Genomic DNA, 11436 nt, shown 5'->3' with positions numbered 1-11436 from the left:
CGTTTTCTGATATCTCTATGAACGACATTGGTCCACTCCTGTACTTGAGCACAGTAACAGCTTTAAAATACACCTGCAATCTGTCACTGTAGCAGAAAAACAAATGTCAGATTAAGATATGATTGAGCTAATTAAATAACTAAGAGCAAAAGTTTGTACAAAAACCTGAAACAGATTGTAGAGCAACTGCTATTGTGAATTTCTGTACATAGACTTACTAACAAATAAATAACAACCAAGTGCTTACTTGAGCTGGTTTCATTGTAAAACATCAAATAGGAAAGTGAATATAATAATGTGCAGTATATTAGTACATTACAAAAAATTAAAACTGAAGGTTTAAGATTGAGTAATGGATGTGTAGTGCATAATGCTAAAAGATAATGTGAATTGTGTACATGTTCTCAACTGATTGTTAATGGACCATTCCATTACAGCTGCATGCTAATTCTTTCACAGGAACAGCAGAAGTGTCCATGGAAAGGGCATGAGCTGTGCTCTGAGCATTTGTAGTGAAAGTCAAAAATGATTTGATTTGACAAACTGGTCATGAAGAAGAAGAAGATGGTGATGAAGATGATGATAGGGGCAGCCTGTAGCGTACTGGTTAAGGTACATGACTGGGACAACCTGTAGCCTAGTTGCTAAGGTACTTGACTGGGACAATCTGCAGCCTAGTTGTTAAGGTACATGACTGGGGCAGCCTGTAGCCTAGTGGATAAGGTACATAACTGGGACAACCTGTAGCCTAGTGGCTAAGGTACATGACTGAGGCAGCCTGTAGCCTAGTGCCTAAGGTACATGACTGGGGTAGCCTGTAGCCTAGTGGTTAAGGTACATGACTGGGACAACCTGTAGCCTAGTGGCTAAGCTACATGACTGGGGAGCCTGTAGCCTAGTGGCTAAGGTACATGACTGGGACAACCTGTAGCCTAGTGGCTAAGCTACATGACTGGGGAGCCTGTAGCCTAGTGGCTAAGGTACATGACTGGGACCAGGAAGATTGGTGGTTCAAGCCCCGGTGTAGCTACAATAAGATCTGCATAGCTGTTGGGCCCTTGAGCAAGGCCCCTACCCCCACATTGCTCCATGGGAAATTGTCCCCTGCTTAGTCTAATCAACTATCAGACACTTTCGATAAAAGCATCAACTAAATAACTAAATATTATGGTAGATGATGAATGGTTTATTTGCATTTTTTGATGTGTGCAGCTGGATATTTTTCCTCACCTGTTATTTGAACCCAAAACCTTTGAGTCTCCTGTTGGGTCACTTATACATTTATACTGTCACCTTAAAGGTACAATAGGTAAGATTTTTGTGTTAAAACATTGTTACAAGACCATTGTAAATCCCTTCCTATGATTGAAAAAGGTTCACTGACATGTTGACTCACCCTCTGCCTGTGTTTATGGTCCTGAAATTCAGGTTTGAAAATATACCGTTGGAGGAAGCGCATGAAGGAACCAAAGGCTCGGAGCCCCTTTCGTCTCGTGTTTTTAGCGTATCTGTTTAACATTGTAAAAGGTCTGTGAACAATGGCTAGTGCACACAAGCTGTTGCCAAGAACTGCCTTTGTGGTGAAAGTCTGTTTTTGCACTCTGTACCAAAACATTGTATAACTGTACAATACTTCAAGCTCATTGGTTGAAAATCGGTTCTAATTGCCACAGCTAATGGCGTTTCAATGTCAGAATATTTACAGAGAAGGGGGAGGGATAAACAGTGTTGTGGTTTGAAGGTGTTTGTTGCTGCTATTCTTCTCTTGACCGTTAGAAGTCCAAAATTACCTGTTGTACCTTTAAAACTCCACCTTTGTGAGATCCCCCTTCTTTCACCAGTCTACAGAAACCCATTCTCCAGCCTCAAAATGGCACAAGAAGAATAGCAAACATGTTTTATTAAAAAATATATTATTCATACAGTTTACTGTTCTACTGTATATACATGCAGATGTGAAAAAGGACAGGAAATTATTTTTGAATTGCACCAATATATTATATAACGTTTTATATAAAGTTTTTCACAGGCACAGATGAAGCCTAATCCAAGACTAAATTCAATTTTGAATGGATATTTTCCATACAAAACTCCAGGAATAACGTAATATGTCTATGAAGCTGGCCCATAGTGTTGTATTAAAGCAGCACTGCAAAGGAGCCACATAAGCAAGTTCTTGTGTCTGACAATCCACTCGTATCAAATGTGTCTGTACAGACCTAAAAACACAAGGAATTATCTCTAGAAAAGTTGGCTATTGGTATATGTTTCCCCTACACATTCCCATGGACATTATTTCCACCAGTAAAGCCCAGCAGAGAGGTAAAAAAAGAACACAGATGTACAGTAGCCCTGAATAACAACAACCCTTTCAAGAACGTAAGTGCCTTATTACAGGAGGAGAAACAATCTATTTCGTTCTACCATGCAACGATACCGGTGACGTCTGTCGAATAGGACATTACGTAAAATCTTTCAATCCCTGCCAAGTTCTAGCACTCCGTTGTTGCTGTGCGACCACCTCGGTGGCAGCTTCCGGAGAAAAAAAAAGAAAAAGAGTCCTTCGTCTCGTCGTTACTTCTTCCGGGAGTTGTGGCGGAGGACGATGTACATGATGAGGCAGACGAAGAGGACGCACAGCACCCCCGCGGTGATGGCCACGCCCACAAGAGCACCGTTCTCCTCGGCTTTCTGTATGGCGACTGGATGGGAGGGAGATGGGGGAAGTTAGATAGGGCGCTGTTTCAGGAAGCAGGGTTATGGATAACTGTTGGTGTGGATTAACCACGCTGTCTTAACAAGCATTTTAGATTTTTATTTTCTCTCGCAAGTAGAAGATATTAGCCGGTTTTAAGTTAATGTTTGCTTGACAAGTGACATTTTCTTATCCCATTGGCAAATCTTGAATTGAGTACAATTGGCAATATTTTCATCTTTTTCTTTTTTTGCAAAAAAGTAAAAGAAATAATGTTTTAAGTTTCAATAAGACAAAGACTAAAATACTTCTTAATTTTTTGGTGTTTTGCAGTGCATCTCCCAAATCTAAAATATGGACTGAAGTTAAAAGAGCTGTTCCAGCTCAGTAATCCTGCTTCAAGAATTAACCCTCAGGTGTACAAATGTACTCTGATGGAGTACATTTGTATCCCTTGTGCACTTGTATAAACACAATTAGTGTAAAATGAACACAAAACATTTGACTGTTGTCATGGTTCTGGAAGGGACTCGGCTAGGTTTTCCAGACATTTTGGTTTTGCGCCGCTAGTTGGCGCCATTAATTTCACTTTGGCAACAAATGGCGATTAGGTAATCAATGCACTCGTGCTGACGACTGATTCTAATTGTCGGCCACCTGGGCTTTGATTACTCATCAAGGTCAGCTGCGTGCCTGTCTATTTAAGCCTTGTTCCTCTTTGAATCGGGGCTCGTTTGTTGCAATTTTTCATTTTTCATTTTTCATTTTTCATTTTTCATTTTTCATTTTTCAGTTTTCAGTTTTCAGTTTTCAGTTTTTATTTTTCTTTTGTTGTGAGGTGTGACTGACGATTCTCAATTACCTGTTGTGACGGAGTCTATGGGAGCTAAACACGTCGCAATTCTCTGTCAACTTAGGGTAGTGAGGACAGTCTGTCACACCTTCACTTTCACATTTTATTTTGGTACACAAATGTTAGACATGGGACCATGGGAAGACGGGATTCTGCTGGGAGTTTGAGAACGAACGTTCGTTGCTTCCAACTGTCCAGGCCAAGCTTTAGAGTTTTGAGATTATTGCACCCCTTTTCCACACGCCTGCTCTCATTGGCTGTTCGTCCACCGAGTTTATTTCCACTTTGTGTAAAAGCTACCTTTCGGAAGGAAGGAGCTTTAGGCTGAGTTAATGTGGACCCAGGAGTACTGAGACTCTTAATTCATTGACTCTGTTAATTCAGACTGGTTCAGACTCCCCAGTTGACCCAGCGTAAGGGGGAGTCATATTCCCTTTATCCATAGATAGAAATTATTCTTGCCATCATTTTGTGTCTTTCCCGTAGTGTGCGGTTTCCCTGTTTGGCAGCCATCTTACATTTCTTTAGTATAGTGAGGTGTTTCATTTGGTCACTTTTAAACGCATTTGTTTTTGTGATTGTCGTCATTTTCTGCCATTGGATATGCAGCACTAAGTTGCAGTTTGCCACTGTCGGAGGTAACCTCCGTACTAGAGACACCTGCCCACGCCCTATGGGTTGGGGATCTACTTCGGAGTTTCGGATTATGTAGTTGGGTCACTTTTGCATAAGACTTTTAGGTTCCCCAGGTTTAGTGTTCCCACTTTGTCAGTGGAATAGGAGACGGGATGTCTTGTTTGTCTTTCGTGTTCACTTTGCTGTTCCCAGTTTTAGGTATGCTATAGCGCAGTTGGGAGACTGCATAGCTTTCCTCCCTGGCACAGTTTGCGTAGGCTACTTATCTCTTATTTTCCTCGTAATATAGTAATATACCTTTTATTGAACCCCGTGGGGTAATTTGGCCTCTGCATTTGACCCATCCTAGTTATTAGGAGCAGTGACACAGCCACAGTGCAGCGCCCAGGGAGCAATATGGGCTGTGCGGATCTTTTTTTTAAAAATTGTGGCTAGACCGGGATTCGAACCACCGACGTTGCGGCTCCCAATCATGTACCTTAACCACTACACTACAGGCCGCCCCATAGGTATCAGATTAAATTTGTCGACTGGCATTAATGGGTCATTTTCTTCATTTGCTAAATTGCAGGGAGTTAAGTCCCTTTATTGTTTACTTCCTCCTCTGGGGTGCATCCCCATTCTGTGGTTATCTCACATCTTGTGAGTAGCTTGTAAAACCCGACTCCTACGCGTTTGGACCTCCAATCCCACTCGCTCACAACTGTGTTGAATGTTCTATGATCAGAACAGGGCCTTTCCTACTGCTAAGAGCATCAAGCCTGGTCTTGAACTCATACGTATCTAATTCTGCAGCATTGCTTTAACCAATGTTGGCTATGCTACCACTTTTATGTTCCTAAGATCTATAGAGCTATAAACTATCTTATTGTATTGTATTATGTTCTACTACATTAACTTGTGTATATACACTCAGTAACCACTTTTAGGTAGACCTGTACAGTACACCAGCTTCATGCAAATATCGAATCAGCCTATCTTGTGGCATCAACAGACAGAGGTTCAGTTGTTGTTCAGACCATGGGAAAGATTATTATTATAAGTGACTTTGACTGTGAAATCATTGTTGGCGCCAGACAGGAAACTACTGATCTCCTGGGATTTTCATGTGCAACAGTCTCGAGTTTACAGATACATGGTATGAAGAACAAAAACTGTGGGCGAAAACGCCTTGTTAATGAGAGAAGTCAGAGGAGAATGGCCAGTCTAGTTCAAGAGGATCGGAAGGTGACAAACTCGAATAACCACACGTAACGCTGGTATGCAAAAGAGCATCTTTGAACACAATATTTATAACCTGGTGGGCTACAGCAGTAGAATAAATACCGAAATAAAGTTGTCACTGAGTCTATGGCAGGCATATGTTGCAATCATGAAAAGTCTTACTTTGAGAAGCTGGGACTGTAAGACCACCTACAGGAAGAAAAAATATAAAATTAATTTCAGTTAATTTGTCTCTGTGAAAGCAATATACAACAAATATACTCAATGACATTTATAATTGAATTCACTGTGACACTGATTACTGAACTATGTTTGAGGAAGTAAGAAATGAGAGGTAAAGAAACATGTTTTAGTGTTGTATTTTGAGGCAGTGTTTGGTTGTGTTCTCTCACCGTTGTCCACTTTGGTGATGATAGGCCCAGACGTCACTGTGGCCACATCACTGACTGATGTTCCCTGAGCTGAGTTAACCTCTCTCTTTCTCCTCTTGTTTGCTGAACAGTTCTTTGTACAAAAATAATTCAGTCAATTAAAATCAAAAAGGAACAAAATGACTGACAAAAAAAACACAGGCATAGCATTGATCGATTTTTCAGCAAATAAGTACATTTGTGTATTCATGTACTGTGTCATGGCTAAGGTGCAAAGATCGACATAACATTAGTGAGCATATTTTGATCTGCACTCAAGTTCTTTTTAAGATGAGTTTCGATTTATTCGACACTGTGCACGTTATAAGGCAGACCTGTACATCAGCTTGTTAATGCAGATATTTAATCAACCAATCATGTCGCAGCAACTAAATGCTAAAACACCTTGTTAATGAGAGAGGTCAGTGGAGAAGGGCCAGACTGGTCAAAGCTGACAGGAAGGTGACATTAACGGAAATAACCACACATAACAGTGGAATGCAGAAGAGCATCTCTGAACACACAGTGCATCACACCTCTTAAGTGGATAGGCTACAGCAGCAGAAGTCTAAAAAATAAGTCTAAATACAGAATAAATGTATTTTCTAACTTCCCTCTAGAAACTGTACAACACATGCTATAAATGACAAAACATGTTAATTGATTGATCAGTCCAAATTCCATGTGAATTATACCTGAGTCACCCCAAAATAATCCTCTAAAGCACTCGGTTCTTAAAAGTATTGTTTCGGTGGTCTTTGGCTGTGGGCCAGGAGCCGCCGTGTTGTTTACCGGCTGTAGGCTGTTGCAGACGGATCTGTCACACAGCCTGGTGGCGCAGTGGAGGTAGAAGGTGGAGACGGTCACGTTCTTGTGCTGCACGAAGCGGAAGGCCTCGAAGGAGAAGCGCGCAAACTGGGCCCCGCCGTTCGTCCCCATCACGGTCTGCCCGTCCTTGGTGCACCTGGGAGGGAAGAGCGTGAGGTGAGCTGTGAGCAGGAGCAGGGATCAGCTACTCGCGCTGCTCACGGAACTGCTTTTCCACCGTCCCTTCACCTGGCAGTCAGTCCGGCCACTCAGTAGTACTTTACTATTACAGTTACCCGAGGCTTGATTTGGATTTCAGGGCCATAGTTGATGACCCCTAAGGTAGGGGAAACTCTTAAATGTGAAACTATTGTTGTCTATATTCAGCATTTTCTATTCTCTGAATATTATCTTGTATGCAAATTACAGACATACCAATCAACTGACTTACCCAACAAAAAGGTCATAGTGGGTGCTGTTGCTGGGGACAGGGCTTGTTGTGGCATAACAGCGGTCAAGCAACACGTTGAACCTTTAGGGAAAAGCTCTGTTAGCAACTCGCAAGTTCTGGAAGACAGATTCACATTCAACTCTGGTCTCTTGATTTGAGATTCTTCCTATACACTTATAATTTCACAGCTTGGTCTTTTACATTACATTAATTACATTAATGGCATTTGGCAGACGCTCTTATCCAGAGCGACATACAACAAAGTGCAAGGTGCATGCCCATACCAGGGATAAGTGCGCTGATAGACCCTAGAGGGAAGTACAATTTGAACTGCATTTTCAAATGGATTGGATTGGTCTTGGTTTGTGTGTGGTCTTCGGGAGAAAGTAATATTTGTGTTGTCATGACTCGTGATTTGAAAGGACCCTGCTGTAACATCCAGCTATGCCAGCTTGACCAGCTTGAAAATTGAGCTGGTCAAGGTTGGCCATAATCTGGTCTCGCGAGGTATGAGCTGGTCATGAAGCTGGCCTAGATGGGTATGAGCTGGTCAACCAGCTAGTGCTTTGAGCTTGTCTGAACTGGTCAACCAGCTACCAGCTGTTTCAAACATAGGTTGAGCTGCTCAAACCATGTCAAGCTAGGAGCTGGTCTGAACTGGTCAACCAGCTACCAGCTGTTTCAAAACATGTCAAATTGGTCAACCCCGCTGAACCTATGTTGAGCTGGGAGCCGGTCTGAACTGTTGCTTTCAGCAGGGGAAGATGGTACGCTACCGTTCTGTGAGATTCGTCGCCTTCACTTCCACAAAGATCCGCGTCTTCAGCCTCACCCCACCATCAGGCATTTTCAGCTGCCTGGTGTAGTCCACGTTCTGGGAGCCCACAGACAGAGACCCCTCACGTTACCCCACTGCTGCACTGCAGCTCGTCTCAGAAATCATACTTCTGCCTCCCGCTGTGTGCACCGTTCTGCTTTTCATAAGCAGTCTCGTGCTCATAAGCACCGTCTCTCATCTACTGAGATCAGCATCGATTGGCTAATTAACTCCATCTTCTCGGTTGCTGATCTCATTCATTCAGTGATCTAAATCCACCGTTGTGAAGTCCTTGCCAACATTAGGTGCAGTTTCTCTTTATCCTCTGTTATGATATAAAAAAAACATACTACCTTTCTATCATTTTACTTCCTTAATTAGTACAATTCCTGATTTTATTTTATTCTATTCTTATGGAAGATACTATTTTGATTTAGGGTTTGGGTTTGGGTTCTGAGTTAGGGTTGGGGTTAACCATAACTCAAAATCTGCCATAATCTAAAAACTTACTAACATACTATCTCTTTATCATTTCACTTCTATAATTAATATAACATATAATTTCTGATTTATTTTTTAATTCAGATGGACTACTTTGAGTTAAGGTTTGCCTTCCAAGTAAAAGTTAGGGCGACTAATTCTAATACCGAAGAGCCTTCACATTCATCTAGAACTGTATTTCTTCCACATTGAGGTTCTTGTGATAATTTTCTGCATGAAATTGTCTCGCAGAGTGGATGAGCAAGAGAGTCTCCTTACCTCGAACAAGGACATACTCAGCGTGCTAATGAAACTTCCGTTATTGTCCTTCACTGCCAGGCTCACCCCAGATCTGTTTACAAGTGTGAATACATGAGCGTCAGTCATAGAGAAAACAACACCGGAGACTAAGCTAGTGTGTCAGATCATATCCATCAGGTACAAGTCAATCAGTCCATCACCATGCTGTGAACTGTAGCATCTTCTGCACAATAGCAAGTGTAATTTCCTTCACTGTCGTTGTGGCTAAGGGAATGTATCCTTTGATTAACCGAACTCCCTGTGACTAACAAAACAGAACGACCATACATAACTTTCATTGATGGAGTGAGGGTACTTGTTTGAAATATGCCCTTTAACTGTCCAGTGAATTTTACCTTCAAAGTACAGTAATGTTCTGTTTGGATACAAATGAGTACGTTTTATAAGCAAAAAAGGTACATTTCTGGCTAGGGGTACAATGTTATGTACTTGTAGGGTACCACCCCACCAACAAGTACTGCACTTTTTTGTACCTTTATTGTAGAAGTGGTGAATGTAGTAGCAGCAACAGGTACTCACACACCCAACCGCGTATTGTTGACCAAGTACTGCAGAGGGTACCGGCAGGAAAAGATGTACATCATTTCTTGACGGTATGTAATTGTGTTCGCGCTGGGATCCAAGGAGTTTATCATCCCAGACACGTTGACAAACTGAATGCTGGAGAAGTCAGAGAACTGGCCTGAACCAACCTCCTGTGTGATCTGAGGAAGGAGGTTCAAGGACCAACGTCAGTGATTGGCATCCATTTTGAGAGCACAAAAGACAGAAGGCGTTTCTGTCTTTAACTTCAGTTAGTACAGCGACACATCAGGGCCACATGAATTTATGAAACAGGATTACCGAGTTAGCTGGATGAATGCACTGAGAGCTGGATGAATGCACTGAGTAAAGCCCGGAACCTTCCCAATTCTGGAACATAGACTGAAGTAGAAATATGTGCTCTGGATTTTAGTCAGCGATAATCCAGCTAACTAATCCTGCTTCGTGAAATACCCCCCAGGTCTCTACAATGAATTTATAGTATCAAATCATTTTTTTCTCATTTAAGGTCTTTAAGGTATTACTCAGTTCCTTCTGTCAATGATACATGTTCGCATATGAAATATTTGGAAAACTTCAAGCATATGTTGACTGAATGTAATGTTTGTGGATTCAGGCCCGCATTCAATCAAAATGCAGTTTGTTAAATTTACTTTGGAGATAGCTAATATTGCTTAAATAGCTTTAATCTGTAAGAGAAGTACAAATGTTTAGTTTTTTTTGTGTCGGGTACCTTTATCTTGTTGGAGCAGGCAGTGAGGGAATCTTCAGAAATGCTGAAGTTAAATTTCAGGATGGGTGGGTCGACGGACCAGTCAGGCGTCCCATGGCAGGCTGCCACATTGAACATTGCGTTGAGGGACATGAGCGACTCATTGTATCCACTGAAGTAGATCGGACACATCAAGATGCTCAACTCCATTATTTCAGTTCCACATATAACCGTGATGTCAGAGTTGGCTGGGAGACACAATTTATGCACAGATTAATTATACTACTACAACATGTAGTTTCACAGACATGTGTTAAGCCTAGTTTGAGACTAAATTAAAATCTACAATGAAGATTCTCCATACAAAACTCAGGACTAAGATTAATCTGTGCCTGTGAAAGAGGCCCTTCCAGTATTGAATACATATGTCTTAGCTAATGCTGAAAGCATTCATCCAGTGTTTATTTTATCTTCTGAATATGTTTTAGTACATATAGAAATGCTCAAGGCATGTTTAAGGCGGCTAATTTCTCACAGTGGACATTGAGGGATGAAGATGAAAGCCAACCTGCACTAAACTGGACAGTCAGTCCTCAAACTATAATGTCCTCTTAAAGTAGCTATAATGTCCTCTTAAAGTAGCTATAATGTTCTCTTAAACTATAATGTCCTCTTAAAGTAGCTATAATGTTTTCATAAACTATAATGTCCTCTTAAAGTAGCTATAATGTCCTCATAAACTATAATGTCCTCTTAAAGTAGCTGTAATGTCCTCATAAACTATAATGTCCTCTTAAAGTAGCTATAATGTTCTCTTAAACTATAATGTCCTCTTAAAGAAGCTATAATGTTTTCATAAACTATAATGTCCTCTTAAAGTAGCTATAATGTCCTCATAAACTATAATGTCCTCTTAAAGTAGCTGTAATGTCCTCATAAACTATAATGTCCTCTTAAAGTAGCTATAATGTGCAATGTGTAAGAGTGTAAGGAGTGTAAGGTGAGAAGGCAGGAGGGGGAGAGAGTGCATTAGCGTGAGATGTGAGACGGGTCTGAGCAGTGGTCACACTGACCTGGCTGCCTAAACGTGGAGCTTCCGGCGCAGCGAATCTGAGCCTCAGAGCTGAGAATCAGGCCAAAGAGATACCCGAGCACGAGTAGCCACATTGTCCTGCAACCGGAGAGATACCGCCTGGTGTCACCATACAGGTGTCCGTTCACTCAATCGATTGCTTACTGACTTTCTTTTGCCATGAAAACGTTTACCTCAAATTAAAAAACCTTAAATCTTTAACCGCTACTGAATTTCCTTAAACATGCTTGACTACTGTACTCCACAATGGTAATATACTTTTCTCAGTATCAAAAAAAAGAAATCTAAAATCATGCATTGATGGACTTTAACAAAGCAATATAGAAAATATGATTTGTATTTCACGAAAATAGCAATATCATTAATGATTAAAAAAAGATATTTTATTTGACAA

General features: G+C 41.2%; 1 protein-coding gene across 1 annotated transcript; it reads right to left on the bottom strand.

Annotated features, from left to right (window-relative positions):
- Positions 1–2574: 2574 nt before the first annotated feature.
- LOC133107565 (zona pellucida-like domain-containing protein 1) lies at positions 2575–11116 on the bottom strand. The gene is made up of 9 exons (XM_061216557.1): positions 11023–11116; positions 9971–10197; positions 9214–9398; positions 8653–8725; positions 7853–7950; positions 7077–7157; positions 6611–6782; positions 5753–5912; positions 2575–2702 (listed from the first exon to the last, which is right to left on the bottom strand). Exons 1-9 carry the CDS (start codon positions 11114–11116, stop codon positions 2575–2577), a joined length of 1218 nt encoding a protein of 405 aa, XP_061072541.1.
- Between the last annotated feature and the right edge of the window lie 320 nt (positions 11117–11436).

Source organism: Conger conger, chromosome 13, assembly GCF_963514075.1.
Source record: "Conger conger chromosome 13, fConCon1.1, whole genome shotgun sequence".
Taxonomy (NCBI): Eukaryota; Metazoa; Chordata; class Actinopteri; order Anguilliformes; family Congridae; genus Conger; species Conger conger.
The sequence above is the reverse complement of the archived record's forward strand: the minus strand, read 5'-3'. Positions and strand labels throughout refer to the sequence as shown.

Bases quoted from the DNA above. Each gene is read 5' to 3' on its own strand.
- LOC133107565 (XM_061216557.1), bottom strand. From the start codon at position 11,116: ATGTGGCTACTCGTGCTCGGGTATCTCTTTGGCCTGATTCTCAGCTCT. The intron at 8,726-9,213 runs GTGAGTACCTGT...ACTTGTAAACAG, and splicing joins AACAATACGCGGTTGGGTGT to ATCTGGGGTGAGCCTGGCAG. The intron at 2,703-5,752 runs GTTTCTTTACCT...CCTCCCATCCAG, and splicing joins AAAATACAACACTAAAACAT to TCGCCATACAGAAAGCCGAG.